The following is a 23,961-nucleotide window of genomic DNA, read 5'->3' as shown; positions in this document are numbered from 1 at the left end:
AAGAACTGCTCTTTAAAACTCTCAGCACCACAGACCCATCTAGTGGACTGTAGTTGTAATTTAGTGAATGATACCCTTGTAACATAAAAATGAAGAAAATAAATATTCAACTTAATCCCCAGATGCTACCCAGAGAGTAGCTTCAGTTAGTCAGGGTAAAAGCTGATCCTAATTATTTCCAGTTCCAGTGTAGGTCAGGAATAAGGTGAACTGGTATGTCAGGAAAACATTAACCACAGCTCTTGATATAATCCTGTCCCCTAGAGCACTCAAGGCAATGTTGGTTTACTGTCAGACAATGTGTCTGTCAGATTTTCCATTGTAAATGTACTGTTAACTTGCACTTGTCTTAAATTTTCCCCAAAGGCATAAAATATGAATTATCTAAGAAACTCTGTAGCACAACTTAGGAGCATAACAGATTCTTTATTCTTCCTTCTTAATACCTGCAAATCATAGGACTATTGATATTCTAAAATGTTTCAGGCAAATTAAATTTGGAGACTGAATTAATGACTGTCGCAACTTGACACAGTATCATCATTAGCTTTATTTCTGTGTGGGGAGATGATACCTGGGCAGCATGTTTATGAAGCCATTTCACTCCACGTGTGTACATCCTACCTATTACTCTTCTGCTTACGGTCCCCACCCCCATCACTCCAGGAGACACATTTGGTGTTGGATTTGATTGAGAGAGGCTGCTGTGGGTGGGGAGGGGACATGTGAGTGAACCAGCCTAGCAGAAGGGAAGCTTTATTCTGTTTCCCTCATTCCTTCTGCTGTCAGGATTCCTGGAAGTTACGGCCAATAGGAAAGTGTAGTAGGTACTATGCAGGATTTTAATCCATAGAAGAAATAGCAAGTGAAAATAAAGAAGCAAGACTTCCCTCGTTTTGCAGTGGAGAAGAATTCACCTGCCAGTGCAGGGGACACTGGTTCAATCCCTAGTCTGAGAAGATTCCACATGCCGAAGAGCAAGTAAGTCCATGTGGCACAACTACTGAGCCTGCATGCCACAACTACTCAAGCCTGTGCTCAGTAACAAAAGGAGCCACCTCAGTGAGAAGCCCATGCACTGCAACAAGGCGCAGCCCACACTCATCACAACTAGAGACAGCCTGGATCACAAAAAACTGTGGAAAATTCTGAAAGAGATGGGAATACCAGACCACCTGACCTGCCTCTTGAGAAACCTGTATGCAGGTCAGGAAGCAACAGTTAGAAATGGACATGGAACAACAGACTGGTTCCAAATAGGAAAAGGAGTTCGTCAAGGCTGTATATTATCACGCTGCTTATTTAACTTATATGCAGAGTACATCATGAGAAATGCTGGGCTGGAGGAAGCACAAGCTGGAATCAAGATTGGCAGGAGAAATATCAATAATCTCAGATATGCAGATGACACCACCCTTATGGCAGAAAGTGAAGAGGAACTAAAAAGCCTCTTGATGAAAGTGAAAGAGGAGGGTGAAAAAGTTGGCTTAAAGCTCAACATTCAGAAAACGAAGATCATGGCATCCGGTCCCATCACTTCATGGGAAATAGATGGGGAAACAGTGGAAACAGTGTCAGACTTCATTTTTCTGGGCTCCAAAATCACTGCAGATGGTGACTGCAGCCATGAAATTAAAAGACGCTTACTCTTTGGAAGGAAAGTTATGTCCAACCTAGAGAGCATAGTCAAAAGCAGAGACATTACTTTGCCAACAAAGGTCCGTCTAGTCAAGGCTATGGTTTTTCCTATGGTCATGTATGGATGTGAGAGTTGGACTGTGAAGAAGGCTGAGCACCGAAGAATTGATGCTTTTGAACTGTGGTGTTGGAGAAGACTCTTGAGAGTCCCTTGGACTGCACGGAGATCCAATCAGTCCATTCTGAAGGAGATCAGCCCTGGGATTTCTTTGGAAGGACTGATGCTAAAGCTGAAACTCCAGTACTTTGGCCACCTCATGCGAAGAGTTGACTCCTTGGAAAAGACTCTGGGAGGGATTGGGGGCAGGAGGAGAAGGGGACGACAGAGGATGAGATGGCTGGATGGCATCACTGATTCGATGGACATGAATCTGAGTGAACTCTGGGAATTGGTGATGGACAGGGAGGCCTGGCATGCTGCGATTCATGGGGTTGCAAAGAGTCGGACACGACTGAGCGACTGAACTGAACTGAACTGAACACAGCAATCATGACCCAGCTCAGCCAAAAATTAAAAAAACAAACAAACAAAAAAATGAGGTAAATAGCACCTTAGGCTTCCTGGCTTTCTGAACATGGGCTACATTTTTATTTAGATGATTTTGTGGTTGATTTGATGATTTTAGAGAGTCCTGGGCCATACTAAAGCATTTTTCAGCTCTTGAGGTAGATTAATTTTGTTTGTTTTTGCTCACAGCTATTACTTGGATAATACATTTTTACAGATGCTTACTAGACCTTGGTATAATGTACAAAAATATTAGTTTCTTACTTTTTCTCCTTTTTAACAATATTTTCCTAGAAACCCCTCCCTTCATTCTCAGCTTATCCCCCTTCCCCTGCCAGCTTCCTAATTCCTTGTGATTTAGACTGGTGCCAGGGTCAGTAGCACCTGCATCTCCTGGAGCTTAGAAATGCAGAGTCTCAGGCCCATTCAGCTCACTTTCTCAGCATTGCATTTAAACAGGACCTTCTAGTAAATTACTTTTTCTCCCAAAGACAGTTTTTGATGACTGATAGCTTGTGATTTCCAAGAAATATCCTTAGACAGTTTGAGACTGAGCTCATGAATCACCCAAACCCCTATTGTGACTGAGCAGGAGGCTCTACAAAAATTCACTTACTTTTATATTCTATAAGTCGGGCCTTTACAATATAATCAAATTCTGTGTGATTCTACTGCATTTATTTGCATCTTTTCAGTGGAGTCTGTCATCATCACAGGCAGTTTTCATCCTGCTCCCAACCTCCCCACCAACCTACTGCGGGGACTGGAGGGATTTCCCACAGGCTCAGCCCTGCCTGGACCTGGAGTCAGAAAGAGCCAAGTGTAGCAGTGTATGCAGTTCTTTCACCACCTGATGGGATAAAAAATGAGTCTTGCTGCCCCAAGCAGGGCACGAGGTCTGTCTGGTCTGTTCCCCAGGCACCATGTGCCCCACTCAGCTGCAGGTTTCTCTGTCAGCCCAGCTGTGGGTGCCGGTTCTTCTTGCTGACAGCCGGCTCACCACGTACATGCCTGTATTCACTTCATGCTTTAACTCTTTGGTCATAGGATCTCTATGTTAGGCCTGTACATTTAATTGCAGCTACACTCCTTCCCACTTTCTCTGTTCTAGCTACACAGAGGGACATGATAAGGTGCCAGGCCATCCAGGTGATAAGGAGGCCATCAGCAGATGGAGAAAAGATCTGGAGGATGTGTATTTGATTCTCATCCTGTGACTTATGGACTCTGATATTTCAGGCAGACTAATTCATCTAACTAAGCCTCAATCTTTTCTTTTGCAAAATGGAAGTGATAGGATGTAGCCTGTAGGGTTGTTGTACGACTTAACAAGATAAGACATGTAAAGCACCCAGCATGGGGATCAGAGTAATTGCTTGGATAAAGATGGCCATCATTTTCATTAGGTGTAAAATGACCATAACCACTTATATTGCAAAAGTTGTCTGTCCCATGAGAAAAGAGGTGTTGGCCATTTGAAGTTGTATGTATAGCTGTAGGGTCCATCTGTTGTGTCTTTCTCTGTATGGTTTATCATATAACTAAATAATATGGTAATAGATTTTCCATAAATTTGTCTGGCCTGAGTTAAAAATCTAAGTTCCCCATGGAAGCTTCTTTTTCTCAGGACACCACAGGTAATACAAATAAAGACAGTCAAATCTAATACAGATTCTGCTGTCAACATGTACGGTTCATCTGAAGAAACAAGAAAATGACTATATTAGCTTTGTAAGCTAGAAAGAGGTCATAATTTTTATAGAGGTTTTTACAAAAATGATATCTTTTTTTTTAATGACATAACATCTGTTAGGATTGGGACAAGCCCACATGAGGGGACAGGGAGAGCATTTCCAAGGATTCAGGCATGTGAGAGAGACTTAGTGATATGTGGTTAGGGTTCCAGCAGGTGAAAATGCATTCAGTAGAAATGCATGTGAAAGTTCTTTAGGAGTTGGGGTCAACATAAGCAAAAGCATGATGCCCTGATCCAGTGAGTGAAGAACTAGGCACCTGCAGAGCATTCCGGAAAATCAGCTACCAGGTGTGCAGCAGACACTTTCATGCTCAAACCTGAAAGGTTCTGAGTGACCCCAAGGAAGCTGACTTGTGGACATGTGGGTCAGTGGGGACGGTTGTGTAGAAGAGACATCCTGGGGTGGAGTGATGGGCACAGAGCCGACCATTGGGAGTTTAATCTGAGAAGTGAGAGCATGAGGACCAAAGTGGGCAGATGCGGGAGGCAGGGAGCCCGGAGCTGTTGTGCCTCCAGCAAAATGTCTTGGGAAAGTGATTCCAGTTTTTGGGATCAAACATATGTCAATTAAAACAAAGCTCTGAACACTCAGGTTTGTTAATGTGCAGGGAGTAGAAAATGGTATCGTATTTCTGGAGGGTAGGTTAATAGCTTAACAGCTTCCTCTGAAAATGTTCATATTTGATTCTCAGAAGTTCCACATCTGAGAGTTTATCTGAAGGAAATGATTAAGGTTGTTTGCAAAAACAAGATTTAGCTTCAAGGATATTTAACAGAGTTATCTATAATAGTAAATTATTGGAGATTGCCTAAATATCCAGCAGTAGAGGGTTTGTTAAATGATCACATATATTGTAATATTTTGTAGCTATTAAAATAAATGTTTTTATGAAATACTAAATGAAAACATGTAACAGTATGTTCGTATTAATCCCATTTTGTTTATATATGTGAACTTGTGCCTTCAAGAACACATACAGTAGACTAGAAAGTTAAAATATCATCTTGAAAATGTTTTTTTCAGAGTGTTGAGGATAGCTAGTATTTACTTTTCAAATTCATTTACACTGTTTATTTTTAAGGAAAGAGTTTGTTTTTTAAAAGGTGATGCAACCTGGCCCTCTGGTGCTGACTGTGGACCTTAAAATGAAGAACTGAGTCATGAAACACTGCAAGAGTAGAGTCTTCAGGGCTTGGCACCATGCTTTACTCAGGGAAGTAAGGTAGACAGTTCAGCCCCTGAGCCTGGGAAAGAAATCATGAGAGTAGAGTGGGAAAGACGAAGGAAGGGGTTGTTTTGTGTGGGGCATTGGATGTTGATTATGTTGAGTTTGCTGTGTGAAGAGAGATCCAGGTGCAAGTGTCTAACAAGTTGGTGTCATCATCAGAGACCAACCTGGTCGGAAAAACAGAAAGGAGCCATTGTAAAGCAAATAAAATAAGATTTTCTCCAAGAGTCTTTATAATTTATTTATTTATTTTTGGCTGTGCTGGGTCTGTTGCTGCTCGGGCAGAAAGCAAAGAGGAACTAATGAGCTTCTTGATGAAAGTGAAAGAGGAGAGTGAAAAAGCTGGCTTAAAATTCAACATTCAATAAATGAAGATCATAGTATCTGGTCCAGTCACTTTGAGGCAGATAAATGGGGAAACAATGGAAAGTGACGGACTTTATTTTCCTGGGCTCCAGAATCACTGTGGTCAGTGACGGCAGCCATGAAATTAAAAGACGTTTGCTCGGGCAGTGAGTGGAGACTTCTAGTTGTGCTGAGTGGAGAGTGCTCTACTTATGGTGCATTGGCTTCTCATCGTGGTGTCTTCTCTTGTTACAGAGCATGGTCTATAGGGTGTGAGGGTTTTAGTAGGTGTGGCATGTGGGCTTAGTAGTTTTAGTTCCCAGGTTCTAGAGCACAGGCTCAATAGTTGTGGTGCATGAGCTTAGTTGCTTTGTGGGATGTGGGATTCTCCCAGACCAGGGATTGCACCCATGACTCCTGTACTGGCAGCTGGATTCTTTACCACTGAGCCTCCAGGGAAGCCCTCCAAGTATCTTTAGATTGAAGGATGTAAGGTTAGTGATACTGGTGATACTCTCCATGGGCAATTGGTAAAACCCTTTGTTTACCCAGAAAAGTCATTCAGACTATAGTTTTGATGACTGAACTGTAGAAATAGCCAGAACCAGGTTTTCTTTGAGTTGCCTTTTTCTTTTGGGGTGCCTGTGGCCATGCAACATGTGGGATCTTAGTCGTTCGACCAGAGATTGAACCCACATTCCCTGTAGTGGAAGCACAGAATCATAACCACTGGACTGCCAGGGAAGCCCTCCATTTATTTATTTATTTAGTTAGTTCTCCTCACTGGAATTTGGAGTTCACAGTCCTGTGGTCATGAACAGCCCTATGCTGCTGCTAAGTAACTTCAGTCGTGTCCGACTCTGTGCGACCCCATAGATGGCAGCCCACCATGCTCCCCCATCCCTGGGATTCTCCAGGCAAGAATACTGGAATGGGTTGCCATTTCCTTCTCCAATGCATGAAAGTGAAAAGTGAAAGTGAAGTTGCTCAGTCCTGTCCGACTCTTAGCGGTCCCATGGACTGCAGCCTACCAGGCTCCTCCATCCATGGGATTTTCCAGGCAAGAGTACTGGAGTGGGGTGCCATTGCTTTCTCCAGAACAGCCCTATAAGTGCCCCTATATATCTCAGACCATTTACTCAAACTCCACAAATGTTCCTGTTTGCAAAGATGGATCAATTTCAGTAGAGCTGATGACATGGGAACATCCATGCATCCTCACAGATAGATCACTCACTTGTGTCCTGTTATGGGTTGATTTATATATGAGAATACCGAGATATGTAGGCATACCTGTTTTTATTGTACTTCACAGAGAATGCATTTTTTCCCCACAAATTGTATATTTATGGCAACACTGTGTCAAGCAATACATTGGCACTGTTTTCCTACAGTATTTGTTAACTGCATGTCTCTGTGTCACATTCTGATAATTCTTGCAATATTTCAAACCATTTCATTATTAATGATATGTGTTATTCTGGGATCTGTGATCAGTGTGTTTTAAGGCTCAAATAATGGTTAGCATTCTTTTAGCAATAAACTATTGGAAATTAAGTTGTGTATATCTTTTTAATATATAATGCTATTGTACACTTAGTAGACTACAATATAAAGTAAACATAAATCTTTCTGAACAGAGAAAAAAAAAATTCATGTAACTTGCTTTATTTTGTGATAGTCACATTACTGAGGTTGTCTGGACCAAATCCAAAATATCTTTGAGGCCTGCCTGTACACAAAACACCTGAGTCACATATATATAAACTACGACTTGCCTGTGTGCACAGAATGGCCCATCTGTATAATATAGGTTAGGGTTTAAAATAAGGTGCAAAATGTCTGGAGAAACCTATATGCAGGTCAAGAAGCAACAGTTAGAACTGGACATGGAACAACGGACTGGTTGAAAATTGGGAAAGGAGTATGTGAAGGCTGTATTTTGTCACCCTGCTTATTCAACTTATACGCAAAGTACATCATGTGAAATGCTGGGCTGGATGAAGCTCAAGCTGGATGGAATTAAGACTGTCGGGAGAAATGGCAATAACCTCACATATGCAGATGACACCGCCCTAATGGCAATGGCAGAAAGCAAAAAGTAACTAAAAAGCCTGAAGAAAGTGAAAGAGGAGAGTGAAAAAGCTGGCTTAAAATTCAACATTCAGTAAGTGAAGATCATAATGTCCTGTCCAATCACTTTGTGGCAGATAGATGAGGAAACAATGGAAAATGACAGACTTTATTTTCCTCCAGAATCACTGTGGTCAGTGATGGCAGCCATGAAATTAAAAGAAGTTTGCTCTTTGGAAGAAAACATTGACAAACCTAGACAGAATATTAAAAAGTAGAGACATTACTTTGCCAACAAAAGTCCATATAATCAAAGCTATGGTTTTTCCAGTAGTCATATATGGATGTAAGGGTTGAAGCATAAAGAAGGCTGAGTGCCAAAGAATTGATGCTTTTGAACTGTGGTGCTGAAGAAGACTCTTGAGAGTCCCTTGGACTGTAAGGAGATCAAACCAGTCAATCCTATAGGAAATCAACTCTGAATATTCATTGGAAGGACCGATGCTGAAGCTGAGGCTCCAATACTTTGGCTACCTGATGGAAAGAGCTGATTCATTGGGAAAGACCCTGATGCTGCGAAAGATTGAAGGCAGGAGGAGACAGGTTCAATAGAGACGGTTGGATGGCATCACTGACTCGGACATGAGTTTGAGCAAACTCCAGGAGGTGGTGATGGACAGGGAAGCCTGATGTGCTGTCCATGGGGTTGCAAAGAGTTGGACATGACTGACACACTAAACAACAACAAAAAAATATCTTATAGACGTATTATCTTTGTAAGATAATAAAATTAGCTAAGCCCACTTTTGTTATGTTTAATCTCTATAAATATAAATTCTTTTTTGAAATGCCATGATTGATTAGTTGTGAGACTTTAGAGGTATTCAAATCAGAAAAATGAAAGTTTCTAAGAATTCTGATTATATTGCATAGAAAGATTTAGTTCTCTTTAAAGCTATGATTTTTTAAATTTTACTGATTTACAAATGATCGAAAGCATGTCTTACACCCTCATCAATTCCAGATTCTAAATAGAGATAAAATCATCTCTAGGAAAGCTTCCTTCAGGGAATTTGCAGTTAGGCATCCCTGGTGGCTCAGAGGGTAAAGAATCTGCCTGCAAGGCAAGAGACCCATGCTCCGTCCCTGGGTCAGGAAGATCTCCTGGAGTAGGAAATGGCAACCCACTCTACTGTTCTTCTCTTGAGAATTCCATGGACAGAGGAGCCTGGTGGGCTACATTCCATGGGGTCACAAAAAGTCAGACAAGACTGAGTGACTAATACTTTCTTTCACTTTCAAACTCATTGGTAAAAAAGTCAGTTTCTGCATACATATTTAAATGCAGTTTTATTCCCTACCAGCAAGAAGGCAATGGCACCGCACTCCAGTACCCTTGCCTGGAAAATCCCATGGATGGAGGAGCCTGGTAGGCTGCATTCCATGGGGTCGCTAAGAGTCGGATACGACTGAGCGACTTCACTTTCACTTTTCACTTTCATGCATTGGAGAAGGAAATGGCAACCCACTCCAGTGTTCTTGCCTGGAGAATCCCAGGGACGGGGGAGCCTGGTGGGCTGCTGTCTATGGGGTCGCACAGAGTCAGACACGACTGAAGTGATTAAGCAGCAGCAGCAGCAGCAGCAGCATTTAACCTGCATTGTATAGATTCTTTAATCTTATTGCTAGTCATTTAATTTCTCCCTGCTTTGGTATTAATAGACTGACACTTAACATGTATTATTTCAAGGTTTAATTGTAAGTATTAATTTGTTAATAAGATGCCTTTTGTACTGCTCCAATTAAAGGTCCCCTGTAAACAGCAAATTTTGTTTATGTTATTGTTGGCCTCATTATGTGCATTTTGTCTACTGGCCTCTGTCTTTTAAGGTTTTGCATTTTATATTTTAAGATGTTTCAACATCGAATATAATTAAGATATTTAATATTAGGAAATGATTTCATTTTTCTACCAAAGAATAATTCCTCTTAAATAACAGATCCCTGAGAAAGTGAGTACTTGTTTGTGTATCACTTCTGACTTGTTGACATCTCTGTAAAAGTACCCATGTGATTCCCAAGGTCCAATTACCTAAGCAGCAGGAATAAAGCTAATTTAAAAGCTGACTTCTTATGCACCACTTAGGAGACTGCTGGTTTTTCATGGCCAGCAGATGATTTTTTAAGTCATCTTGCTTTATTTATGAATGTTAGTTACACACATCCATGCACATTTATACACATACACCACACACACATACCTGTCCTCCCCTTTAACATGGCACATAATGGATACTATGTGATAATCACAGAAAACAATTTTCAGAATATTAAGCATCCCTTTGGGGAAATCTGAATAAAACTGCATGAAATCTTGAAGTGAAGTGAAGTGAAAGTCAGTTGTGTCTGACTCTTTGCGACCCCATGGACTCTACAGACCATGGAATTCTCCAGGCCAGAATACTCGAGTGGGTAGAGTTTCCCTTCTCCAGAGGATCTTCCAACCCAGGGATCGAACCCAGGTTTCTGGCATTGTGGGCAGATTCTTTACCAGCTGAGCTACAATCTTAAGAAGGCATAAAAATCGCTCTAGTTTATATTCCATATGCTTGGGGTGATGGTGGTCTCAACCAGGGACATTTGTGAATATCTGTCATTTTTGATCGCCACAATTTGGGGATTGAATCTGGTACCTAGTGGGTAGAGTTCATGGGTACTTTTAAACATCTTACAATATACAAGACAGTCTCCTGACCCCCCAACAATGAATTATCTGACCCAAAATGTCACCAAGACCATGCTTGAGAAACTACAGAATACTCTTTATATGTAATAGAACTTTGAAAATTCATCTTCAACAATCAGGGTTTCTCCTAGGTTTGTTGTATCCTGTTAATTTTTAATCCCCCTTGGTCTCTTTACAGTGTGGCATTGTGGGAAGAACAGGAGCCGGAAAAAGTTCCCTCATCGCTGCTCTTCTTAGATTGTCAGAACCCGAAGGTAGCATTCGGATTGATGGGATCTGGACAAACAACATTGGACTTCATGATTTAAGGAAGAAAATGTCAGTTGCACCTCAGGTATGCACATCAGACCATTGTCACATTGTTCTTTTTATAGCATATCTAAGTTTAATTGCTTTTAATTTTGAAAGGTTGTTGTTGAATCACGCGAATACACTGGGATTCTTGGCCCCCGGAGGAGAAGAATTCAATCCGGGGCCAGAGACGAGGCTTGATCGCTCAGAGCTTTTGTGTAATAAAGTTTTATTAAAGTATAAAGGAGATAGAGAAAGCTTCTGACATAGGCATCAGAGGGGGGCAGAAAGAGTACCCGCTTGCCAGTGTTAACAATGAAGTTATATAATCCAAAGAATATCTGGAGGTTGTAAAGACCTCATCAGACCTACTCCCATAATTAACATTTTAAGAAAACAGAAGGTTGAATCCAAAGACTGTCCTTAGGCAGGATACATTATTGTTATATAATCCTAAGGAATGTGGAGAAAGAAAAAAAGTTTGTCCTTTCTTCCTCCTTGAGAATTCCAGACCCCTCTCTCCTTGGGGACCCCTAGACTCCCTAGCAACCTGCCTAGGAAATGACTCTCTCATTCCCCCCTTTTCTTTTAGGAGAATTATGTTGCCTAGGAAAAAGGGGCGTCGTTCTCGTTCCATAACTACTTCCGAGCTGACAAGGGGTGTTGTCCCTAAATTGGTGAGGCAACATATTCTCCTAATCCTCATATTGAGAATATCTGATCCAGGGGCCCCAAATAGTAGTTGGAGGAAGCTACAGCAGTAGCAGGAGTTTGAGCAACCATTTGTAACTTAAAAGCTTTCATGTGGCTAGAAACAATTCCAGTTATACAATTACAGATGCAGGAAGCAAACAGTAAAAACAAAACAATCAGAATCAAAATTAAAAGTCACATTATGTCCATAGTTAAAGTACAAAGTGTTGTACAGTCCATTTTAGGGTTGGTAGATGTCATCAGATGAAGAAGAGGCATCGCATGTGATTGCTGTCGAAGATTGTATTCACAGACTTGGAGAAAGTCTTTTCCTTGAAATGGGGATGTCCACCATGGGAAGCCTTCCACTGATGAAGAGGGGAGCACTCTGCAGATCCAGCATTTAGATAGATTGTGGAATGCAGCATAGGAGTGAGCCCAGAACAGGAAGACATTGTCTTGAGGATCAAACTGCAGACTCAGGATTTTTGGAGTCAGCAGTAGACTCAGATAGATTATCAGGCCCATCCGCTGCCCTTTGCTTAATTCTAGAGCTCAGATCAGGGCCACAAGCTCTGCCAACAGAGCACTGGTTCCCTGGGGGAGAGATTTTGCTTCCAAAATCTGTTCAGCAGTCACCAGGGCGTTACCAGCTTTATGCTTTCTATCCCTAACAAAATAACTGCCATCTGTAAATATTTCCATGTCACGATTGTCTAATGGGGTATCCTTTAGATCCTCCTGAGCTGCATTCTTTAAAGTTAGGAATTGAGAACAATCGTGATCAGGTGTTTCATTTTCCTTCTCAGGAAGGAAAGTGGCAGGATTTAAATTCCCACAAACTTTAAGCTTAGTTACTGGTCCTTCTAACAACAATGACTGATACTTAAGAAGCCTACTGTCTGTCATCCAAATATTAACCTTAGAATTTAAGATTCCACTCACATCATGAGAAGTCAGTACAGTAAGGTTTCGTCCATTAATTATTTTTAAAGTTTCAGGTGCTAATAAAACCATTGCCCCAATTACTCTTAGGCAGTGGGGCCACCCACGTGAAACTACATCTAATTCTCTGCTTAGATAAGCAATAGGTTGCTGGTGAGGCCCTCGGGGTTGTGTCAAAACTCCCAACGCCACACCTTTTCTTTCAGTGACAAACAAATTAAATTCTGACCCTGTGGGCAAGCTCAGAGCTGGAGCTTGCAGGAGAGCAGTCTGAAGAACCTTAAAAGCCTTTTGAGTTTCTGGAGACCAAACCAGTTTGTCGGTTTGGGCCTGCTGAGTTTCAGCTATAAGTTTATATAAAGGTCAGGCAAGTTCCCCGTAACCCAGAATCCAAATGCGACAGTAACCTGTGATTCCCCAAAATCCTCTCAATTATCTTAAAGTCATAGGTAGGGGGTGATTTAGTATAGGTTTAATTCTCTCAGGGCCTATGGCCCTAGTCCCTTCTGATATGATTAGGCCTAGATATCTAACCGATTGTTGACAAAGCTGAGTCTTTTCTCTTGATGCCTTGTAACCACAGTCTGCCAGAAAGTTTAAGAAATCTTCTGAGGCTAGCGAACAAGCTTCCTCTGTCTCAGCACAGAGCAAAATATCATCTACATATTGTAACACCACTGCTTCAGAGCTATTAAAGTTTTGTAGATCCCGTGACAAACTTTGTCCGAAAAAGTGAGGACGGTCACGAAATCCCTGGGGCAAAACTGTCCAGGTTAACTGAGAAGCTGGCTGCGTAGGGTCTTCAAAGACAAATAGAAATTGACTTTCTTCTGCCAAGGGCACTGAATAGAAGACATCCTTTAAATCAATTACTGAGAAATATTTGGCCCGTTCAGGAATTTCAGACAATAGAGTATAAGGATTAGGCACCATGGGGTGTAAAGGAACTACAGCTTCATTTATTATTCGTAAATCTTGAACTAGTCTCCATTTACCATTCAATTTCTTTATACCCAAAATAGGAGTGTTGCAAGGACTGTTACAGGGAATTAATAGTCCCTGCTCCTTTAAATTTTTGATGATGGGTTTTAACCCTTCCTTAACTTCAGGTTTCAGTGGATACTGCTTCTTATGTGGAAATACGTGCGGGTCTTTGAGCTTAACAACTACAGGAATAGCATTTTGTGCTCGACCCACAGATTTTCCTTCAGCCCATACTCTAGGATTTACATTTTGTTCAACTAAAGGGAGAGAAAGGGAGGGCTCCATATTCATGAAAACAGAGGCATAGACCTTGCTCAGTATATCCCTTCCCAAAAGGGGTGAGGGAGATTCTGGCATGATCAGAAACTCGTGTGAAAACAGCACAGAATCCCAGTTGCAAGATAAAGAATAACTGAAATAATACCTTTTGGCTCGTCCAGACAGTCCCATTACAGAAGCGGATCAGGAAGAAAGTGGGCCAGGGGCTTCAGTAAGCACAGAATAAGTTGCCCCAGTATCTAAAAGGAAATCGATGGATTGGCCCCCCACAATTATTAATACCCGGGGTTCCTCAGGTGTAATTAGGGTGGGAGCCTGTGTGGGGACCCCCGGGCACCTTCAGTCCTGATTGTCTTGAGAGTCCGACCGCGGAGACCTATGCCTCTGGGGGCAGTCTCTCTTCCAGTGTGGTCCTTTGCAGACCGGACATGGAGCCGGGGGCGGCTTAGATGCCTGAGGGCAATTCTGCTTGAGGTGCCCCTCCTTTCCACAGTAATAGCAAGCCCATCCCTTTTCACCTGGGTCCCTCTGGGCATTTTTCTCAGGCTGTTTAAGAACGTTTTTCATAGCCATGGTGAAGGCTTCCGCCTTTTCTTTTGTCTTTTTTTGCCTTTCTTTCTTTTCCTCATATTTTCTACCATAATAGACTGAGCCAGTTGTATCAGAGTATCTAAAGACTGATTTGGTCCATACTCCTGTTTTAATAGCTTACGGCAGATATCTGGAGCCGACTGAGTGAAAAATCTATCCTTTAAGATCACTTTTCCCTCTTCACTTTCGGGATCAATCTCAGTGAATCTGTGAAGGCTTTCTCTCAGTCTATCTAGGAATTTACCAGGAGCTTGTTTTTCCTCCTGTTCTATGTCTGCCAATTTGCCATAGTTTAAAGGCTTAGAACGCGCCTGCCTAAGTCCTTCAAGAATACATCTAACAAAATGACTCTGATCCCATCTTCCTTTAGCTGTGTTGTAGTCCCAGTCTGGTTCTATTGTTGGGACCACCTGATTCCCAGTGGGGAGGGCCGCTATCTCATTCTCCCTCTTCCCTACTGATTCATTACTAAGCCATTCATCTCCATAAGCAACCGCTTTTCCCAAAACTCGAGTCTTTGACTCGGGAGTCAGCGTTCATCTCAAGATATACATCACATCCTTCCAAGTGAGGTCATAAAGCAGAGTAACACCTTTAAAAGCTCTAATATATTTTTCTGGGTCCTCTAAATAGTCTCCCAGATCCTCCTTGATTCTTTGTATTTCTTGATAAGAAAAAGGCTTATTAACTCTCACAGACTGATTATTTCTCCCGGTGGGTGTTTCATAAAGAGGCAACAGCTTGTGTGGCTGTTCCTCAGTCTCTCTGGCTGCTCTGCGCATATGATCTGAGGGATAGATTGGAGAAACCTGTTTCTCTTTGTCTCCTGTCCTCCATCTCATCTCTTACTTCGATGGTCTGAGTTTCTACTGAAACCAGAGGAGTCTGAGGTCGTACTGAGACAGGAGTTGTTTGGACCTCCATGTGGGCAGTTTGAATCCCAGTTTGGAGTCCCCGGTACGGGGGCAAAGTAAGAGGACAGGAGGGAGCTGAAGGTTTCACGCCCAAATCTATACCCTTAGGACATAAGTCTGGCATATTTCAAAGAGAGAAAAAGGGCAACACATATGCTACTTCTACCTATTTCCCTTGTTCCTTACAGAACCAGTCTAATTGTAGAACAGTATTATACTTAAGAGACCCTCCAACTGGCCACCGTTCGCCATCCTCCAATGGATACCGTGGCCATGCAGTATCACATAAGAAGACCAGGTGTGTCTTCTTTAAGCCCTGGGGATCAAATCTATCCCAGTTTTTCAGGATACAGTTCAAAGGAGTGAGGCTGGAATTGTTAGCTCCCATCTGTAAGAGAGAAAAAAAGCGACCAGCGCCATTTTTTCTACCAGAGGCGTCCCTCCCTGCTCTAGATGGGGGTGTAGACAGACATTACACCAAAAGCTTTTCCTTCCTGGTTGGACTTAGTCTGTCCCTTGCCGACACAGGCACCGTACTCGTCCCTCCCGGTTCTACCACCGAGATGGGGTGGGGATGTACCAGGGGTAGACTTGATAGCATCCCTACTTGACGTCCAGCTCTTCACCCTTAACCTTGCTTGCCTCTGATGTCACCCGGGGTGAATCAGAGTAACCTTCCAGAATGCCTCCCAAGCCAAGACTGCAGTGGGAAACATTCGTCACCTGAGTGCCTGTGCACAACCCTGAGTATTTCCTGACTACAATAAGACCGACACGAACATAAAACTGAGATGTTCTTTCCAAGCATCACCACACCAGTATAATAGCCTCTTTTGATCCACTAAGAGCCGGCGTTACCAAAGAAAAAAACCCATTGCAGTCCCAATCTGAGTAACCTTTAACCTCAGAGATGTTCTGGAAGCTAGAGCTCCATCTAGTTTCTGAACTTTTGATTCCTAGCGAGGCTAGGCATTGTTTGGCTACCGATCCAAGTTTGGGACCTAAGCCACAGTACACAATAACAGTATAGATCACAAGTCCCTTGAAAGTCTATGATCCGATAGATTAGGTTAGTACTTCTAATTCCCAAGGAGTTATGAAATGGTCAAAGAGACCGAAAAGTTTGACCGAGAAAGGAGAATTCGGTCCACACGCTTTGCCCATTTCTGGTCGGTTCCTGAAGGAGATATTTGGGTGCCTCTTGGAATTGGCAGGTCGGTATAACCCCTCCCAACAGGTTTCTGCCATAAGCCCTATGAGATCACCGTGGAACCACAGAGCAGGGCTCCTTACTTGCTTCACGCAGGACATGCCATCCACTCACACAAGCACACGGTAGAGTTAGTAAAGCACAGCAGAAAACGTGTTCACTAAGAGAACAAAGAACTAAAGCTCCAAGCATCCTTACCTTGTCCTGAAGGATCCCGGACGAGCCCCCAAGATGAAAGGTTGTTGTTGAATCATCTGAATACACCGGGATTCTTGGCCCCCGGAGGAGAAGAATTCAATCTGGGGCCAGAGACGAGGCTTGATTGCTCAGAGCTTTTGTGTAATAAAGTTTTATTAAAGTATAAAGGAGATAGAGAAAGCTTCTGACATAGGCATCAGAGGGGGGCAGAAAGAGTACCCGCTTGCCAGTGTTAACAATGAAGTTATATAATCCAAAGAATATCTGGAGGTTGTAAAGACCTCATCAGACCTACTCCCATAATTAACATTTTAAGAAAACAGAAGGTTGAATCCAAAGGCTGTCCTTAGGCAGGATACATTATTGTTATATAATCCTAAGGAATGTGGAGAAAGAAAAAAAAGTTTGTCCTTTCTTCCTCCTTGAGAATTCCAGACCCCTCTCTCCTTGGGGACCCCTAGACTCCCTATCAACCTGCCTAGGAAATGACTCTCTCAATTTGCTTTTCTTTTTTTTTTTCCAAATTACATCAAAGGGTTGATCCTTTTTTCCCCAATAGAGCACAGTTTTAACATCAGGTATTTTCAACAGACATTTTCATCGGACACATGTTTTGTTTCTTTGTTCATTTGTTAGTTTTGTGTGCATGTGATTTAATAAGTTACTGAGATAGATTTCTGGACTCAGTCTTCCTCAGTTTCCACAATTTTATTCACTGATAACCACATAATTCTGAGAACAAAAGGATAAATGGTTTGTTTAGCACTGGAGAGGTTCCTATAGGGAAACATGACTTTTAAGTGTCTTACAGATGGAATTTTGCTGTGGGAAATGAGGACATCTTTTCAAAGGTGATTATCTTCTTGGAGGACTTTCTGTGAAACTGTTGAGCTTTGAGAATTACAGGGTATATAGATGCTTTGGGGAGACTTTGACAATTCATCCATTAGTAAATAATTTTCACCAGGGAGGCAGTACAGAATAGTGAGGTAGAGCAGGTGACTGAGAAATCTGTCTCTATGTACCTCAGTTTTCTCTGTCTTACAAGGTAACAAACAGTACCGACCCCTTGAGCTGTTGTGAGGACAAAATAGGTCACTAAGTGTGCAGTGCTTCATGTAGACCCAGATATGACTACCGTGATAGTGGAGCATTGAATTGGCCATTATCCAGTCTTTTCCTGGACTCTGATTCTATTTTCTTTTCTTCTGCTTCTTAAAGAAGTATAACTTTCAGAGAGTGTTTTGGAGACTCGATTCATATGCACAGTAGACACTCATGTCATTCCTTGTGGTTCATTCACTCAACATCATTTGGTGAATATTTACTGAGACATTACTATCCTTCAGGTATATAGCCAAAGGCAACCTAGATCCTGTATCCTCATCTTCCATCCTGCCCTCTCCTTTGACAGACTTACTGCTTTTTAAAAAAGGAATTTGAATTTATTTTATATACTTGATAATCATCTGCCCATCAAAGGAAACTCAGATAAATACACTCATGAGATGAAAAACAGAGAGGAGATGAGACAAAATGATCCAGGTATTTGTGCTTTCTGGAATGTGGGTTTAATGTGCCCTGAAATGCCTGTGTATTAGGAAGCATCTCAACATGGCACCCAAAGGGAAGGAGAACGTGGGCTTGGATCTTACAACTGAGTACAGCTGTTGCTATACCCATGGCCTCTAAAATACCTGGAATTACTCTAAGTACTCTTGTTTTTCTAATTAATTTGTTAGATAATTACTTTACAATACTCTTTTGGTTTCTGCCATATATCGACATGGATCAGCCATAGGTATACATATGTCCCCTCCCTCTAGAACCTCCTTCCCACCTCCCACTTCCCACCTCATTCCACCCTTCTAGGTTATCACAGAGCACTGGATTTGAGCTCCCTGCTCATACAGCAAATTTCCACTGGCTATCTAATTTTACATATGGTAATGTGTATGTCTAAGTACTTTTGAAACCAAGATACAGCTTTACAGACTACAGTGAAATGCCACCTCACACCCTTTAAGACATCTACTATCAAATAGAAAAATGAAAGAGAGAAAGAAAGAAAATAGATTGGCAGTATTGGCAAGGATGTAGAGAAATTAGAATCCTTGTTCATTGCTGGTAGGAATGTAAGATAGTACAGCCACTGTGGAAAACAAGTAGTCATTTTTCAAAAAAGTTAAAGATAGAATTATTATATGATCTAGGAATTCTACTTTAGAGTATAAACCCAAAAGAAGTGAAAGAAAGATCTTGAAGTGATGCCTGTACTTGCATGTTCATCGCAGCATTATTCTCAGTAGCAAAAAGGTGGAGGCACCCAAAGGTCCATTGACAGGTGAATCAATAAACACAATGTGGTGCATATATGTATACAGTGCAGTATTATTCAGCCTTAGAAAGGAAGGAAGTTCTGACTTGTGCTACGGCACAGATGAACCTTGTGGAAATTAAGCTAAGTAAAACAAGCCAATCACAAAGGACAAATACTGTATGATTCTACTAATATGAGCTACCTAGAGTAGTAAACACATGGAGACAGGAAGTAGAATGGTGGGTGCCAGGAGCTGCTGGGAGTGGGGAGTTGTTTAGTGGGTAGAGTTTCAGTTCTGCAAGATGAAAGAAGTTCTGTGGCTAGAAGGTAGAGATGTACAATAATGTGAATGTATTTAATACCACTGAACTGTGTACTTACAAATGGTTAAGCTAGTAAATTTCATGTGTATTTTACTACAATTAAAAATTTTTTTTCAAAGATATCCCTTTCAGGAAAAATGGGAAGAACTTTTTAGCATGTCCAGTCTCCATATTTCAAGATTCCCTCTGGTTATTTAATTATGACTTGTGGTTACAGTAGAAAATAAATGAGCTTAGATTCCCAGGTTTTACATTTTGATCATACTCATCTCTGAATTGAGATTAGTTAACAGAAATAAAGGGCATGTCTGTAAAATCCTTTTATAACCTTGGATGCTAGGCTTTAGAAACATGCCCTGCATTATTTTTAAAGCTTCTTAATAAGAAAAAGTTGTATGCCTGTGTACATAAAATAACTCTATAAATAAAGAAATAATGTTAGAAGATCCTTGGCTCTGCCAATAATGTTTGGAAGCACATCTGAGCAAAGAGTAAACATACCTTTGCATCAACATGGTTTGGTTCTGTTCTGTTCTGTTGATTTCCACCCTTCCTTTGAGCATGTTCAATGTACACACTCCAGAGAGCATCTTTACAAAATAGTGCCAAGCTTTGTATACATGTAGATTCCTCTCTCTATACCTTTGTCTCCAAGGTACAATATTGGTTGATAAAAGAGGGAGTATCTGTAGAGAACTTGTAATGTGCAGACCTTCCCAGGAAAGCATTCCAGAGACAGCAAGGCATAGAATGTTTGTGTAGACCGAGTGTCAACATGACCCAACAATTGTATTTGTACTCTGCCTCAAAGGACTGTGGGGCCTTGATGTCATCGCTCAGCTTCCAGACTTCAGTGTCTTCATCCTTAAACCAGGTCTGGGAATCATTGCCACACAAATTTGTTGTGAAGATATAACTGGGCTTCCCAAGTGGTGCTAGTGGTAAAAGACCTGCCTGCCAATGCAGGAGACATAAGAGATGCAGGTTCAATCCCTGGGTCAGGAAGATCCACTGGAGGAGGGCATGGCAACTCACTCCAGTATTCTTCCCTGGAGAATCCCATGGACAGAGGGGTGTGGTGAGCCACAATCCATGGGGTCGTAAAGAGTCTTACATGACTGAAGAGACTTACCACACACAACTGGGTGAGATAAGGTTTGTGCCTTATGAACAATTCCCAAGAACCAGACATGGTTCTTGGGAATTCTCAGTCATCAGGAACTGTTATTCTTAATGATTGGGTTACTGGCCTTTGGATCTTATTTCTGCTTAATAAAAAGAGTGACACCTTCTGGAATGACTTTATTCTTTAATTTCTGCTTATGTGTTCTTGGTCCTTGGTGATTTTCTTTATATATATTGTTTACAATATAAACTAAATTGTTCATATAAATATAAATAGTAGAGCAAATAAACAAACAAAAAAAAAAAAAACACAATAGGAATTTGGGGAAAAGTGTAACAGAGACATGTATCTAACGTTTCCACCAAAAACAAGAAGAGAGAATAACACTTTTTTGTACTTTGATTTCATGTTCCCCACCCAGCAGCTTCTTTCCTGACGATGACCTTGTACACTTACTTACCAGTCTGCCACCAAGATCTCTGGCCTTTTTTCTCAGCCTTCCCCACACTCTTGGCTTTTTTCTTCCTCTCCTTGAGGACAGGGCCTGTATCTCTTCTTTCTTCTCTCATGCTTGTTACAGCCCCTGACAAGTTACACAAGTACTGATAATAATTCCTAACATTTGTGAAATCATTAACACATTTTAGCCCCTTATTTGACCATTTCCTGCTTAATCCTCACATTTCTGTTGTTATCCTTACCTGACAGATTTAAAAACTGAGGCACTGGGAGCTTGTCCCACTAATCAAGTAAGGGGCAGAGCCAGGAGCCAAATTTCGTGTGTGGCTGATTGTTTTTTTCGCAGTGTTTCAATTGTATAGCAAAATAATAGTGTGTATTTAGGAGAAGGCAATGGCACCCCACTCTAGTACTCTTGCCTGGAAAATCCCATGGACGGAGAAGTCTGGTAGGCTGCAGTTCATGGGATAGCTAAAAGTTGAGCGACTTCACTTTTGCTTTTTCACGACTGAATGACTTCACTTTCACTTTTCACTTTCATGCATTGGAGAAGGAAATGGCGACCCACTTCAGTGTTCTTGCCTGGAGAATCCCAGGGACGGGGGAGCCTGGTGGGCTGCCATCTATGGGGTCGCACAGAGTTGGACAAGACTGAAGTGACTTAGCAGCAGCAGCAGCAGCAGTGTATATTTATTAAGCACAGATTTTTAATTTATCCTTCACCACTCTCCTCTTTGTTAACCATTAGTTGTTTTTTTTTATGCTTTTTAATCTGTTTCTGTGTTGTAAATAAGTTCATTTCTGCCATTTTTTAAGATTCCACATATAAATGATCTCACACAGAGTTGGAAATGACTGAAGCAACTTAGCAGCAGCAGCAGCAGCATATGATATTTGTCTTTCTCTGCCTGACTTATTTTACCTAGTCTCATAATCTCTAGGTTCATCCATGTTGCTACAGATGGCATTATTTCATTCTTTTTATGGCTGAATAATAATCCTGTGTGTGTGTGTGTGTGTGTGTGTGTGTGTATACATCATATCTTTATCCACTCATCTGTCCATGAACATATCTTGGCTATTATAAGTAGTACTGTTGCGAATACTGGGGTGCATGTATCTTTTTGAATTAAGGTTTTTATGTTTTCCAGATACTTGCTGAGGAGTGGAATTTCTGGATCACACAGTAACTCTTTTTCAGCTTTTAAGGAACCTCCATACTCTTTTCCATAACAGCTGTACCGATTTACATTACCACCAACAGTGGTAGGAGGGTCCCCTTTCCTTCACACCCTCTCCAGCATTTATTATTTGTAGACTATTTAATGATGATCATTCTAACCAGTGTGAGGTGATACCTCATTGTAGTTTTAATCTGTATTTGTAGACTATTTAATTATTTAATTATTAAATAGTAGACTAATAATTATTTGTAGACTATTTAATGATGATCATTCTAACCAGTGTGAGATGATACATCATTGTAGTTCTAATCTGTATTTCTCTAGCAATTAGTGATGTTGAGTATCTTTTCATGGGCCTATTGACCATCTGTATGTCTTCTTTGGAGAAATGTCTATTTAGGTCTTCTTCCAATTTTTTGATAAGGTTGTTTGTTCTTTTGATATTGAGGTGTATAAGCTGTTATATATACAGAAATAGGCTGCAATTATATAGACTAGAAACAAAGTACCAGAAAGAGAAATAATGGAAACAATCCCATTGACATCACATCAAAGGAAAAAAAAAATCTAGAAATAAATCTACCTAAGGAGGCAAAAGATGTTTAGCCCAAAACCTGTAAAACACTGATGAGAGTAATTGAAGATGATACAAACAAAAGAAAATATATTCTGTGTTCTTGGATTGAAAGAATCAATATTGTTAAAAATAACCATACTATCCAAGACAATTTACAGATTCAATGCAATCTCTATCAGATTACTGGTGGCATTTTTCACAAAACTAGAACAAAATTATTATTTTTTTTAATTTGCATGGAAACAGAAAATACCCCAAACAGTCAAAACAATCTTGAGAGAGAAGAATGAATCTGGAGGAATCACAGTCCCTGACTTTAGGTTATATTGCAAAGTTACAGTAATGGTAAACTATGTTGCTGTCACAGAAACCAGACACATAGATTAATGGGACAGGATAGAAAACCCAGAAATAAACCCACACACTTATGGTCAATTAACTTAAGACAAAAGAGGTAAGAATATGTAATGAAGAAAAGACAGTCTGTTCAATAAATAGTATGGAGAAATCTGCACAGTTGAGTTCAGTTCAGTCGCTCAGTCATGTCCTACTCTTTGCAACCCCATGGACTGTAGCACACCAGTCTTCCCTGTCCATAACCAATTCTTGTAGTTTACTCAAACTCATGTCCATTGAGTTGGTGATGCCATCCAACCATCTCATCCTCTGTCGTCCCCTTCTCTTCCCGCCTTCAATTTTTCCCAGCATCAGGGTCTTTTCAGCTGAGTCAGTTCTTCACATCAGGTGGTCAAATTATTGGAGCTTCAGCATCAGTCCTTCCAATGAATATTCAGAACTGATTTCCTTTAGGATGGACTGGTTGGATCTCCTTGCAGTCCAAGGGACTCTCAAGAGTCTTCTCCAACACCACAGTTCAAAAGCATCAATTCTTTGGCGCTCAGCTTTCTTTATATTCCAACTCTTATATCCATACATGACTCCTGGAAAAACCATAGCCTTGACTAGATGGACCTTTGCTGGCAAAGTAATGGCTCTGCTTTTTAATATGCTATCTAGGTTGGTCATAACTTTTCTTCCAAGGAGTAAACGTCTTTTAATTTCATGGCTGCAATCACCATCTGCAGTGATTTTGGAGCCAAAAAATATCAAGTCTGCCACTGTTTCCACTGTTTCCCCATCTATTTGCCATGAACTGATGGCACTGGATGCCATGATCTTAGTTTTCTGAATGTTGTGCTTTAAGCCAACTCTTTCACTCTCCTCTTTCACTTTCATCAAGAGGCTCTTCAGTTCTTCTTCACTTTCTGCCATAAGCATGGTGTCATCTGCATATCTGAGGTGACTGATATTTCTCCCGGCAATCTTGATTCCTTCTTGTGCTTCATCCAACCCAGCATTTCTCATGATGTAGTCTGCATATAAGTTAAATAAGCAGGGTGACAATATATAGCCTTGACATACTCCTTTCCCAATTTGGAACCAGTCCATTGTTCCACGTCAAGTTCTAACTGTTGCTTTATGACCTGCATACAGATTCCTCAAGAGGCAGGT

The 23,961-nt window shown here is 41.1% G+C and overlaps 1 protein-coding gene and 1 long non-coding RNA gene across 3 annotated transcripts in view; one reads left to right on the top strand and one right to left on the bottom strand.

Annotated features, from left to right (window-relative positions):
- Window positions 1–23,961, top strand: part of LOC129624670 (ATP-binding cassette sub-family C member 4-like) — a 161,737-nt gene that overhangs the window by 105,606 nt on the left and 32,170 nt on the right. For both annotated transcript variants that reach the window (XM_055542833.1, XM_055542834.1), the window contains one exon: window positions 10,534–10,689. In XM_055542833.1, coding sequence (XP_055398808.1) covers window positions 10,534–10,689 — 156 coding nt within the window. The remainder of the gene's footprint in view (window positions 1–10,533; window positions 10,690–23,961) is intronic.
- LOC129624673 (uncharacterized) lies at window positions 11,690–14,042 on the bottom strand. The gene is made up of 3 exons (XR_008701094.1): window positions 13,885–14,042; window positions 13,693–13,786; window positions 11,690–11,810 (listed from the first exon to the last, which is right to left on the bottom strand). It is a non-coding gene; the product is annotated as an uncharacterized LOC129624673 (long non-coding RNA).

This window comes from Bubalus kerabau, chromosome 12 (assembly GCF_029407905.1).
Source record: "Bubalus kerabau isolate K-KA32 ecotype Philippines breed swamp buffalo chromosome 12, PCC_UOA_SB_1v2, whole genome shotgun sequence".
In the NCBI taxonomy this organism is placed as follows: Eukaryota; Metazoa; Chordata; class Mammalia; order Artiodactyla; family Bovidae; genus Bubalus; species Bubalus kerabau.
Note: the sequence above shows the minus strand (reverse complement) of the source record. Positions and strands in the feature narration are given on the sequence as shown.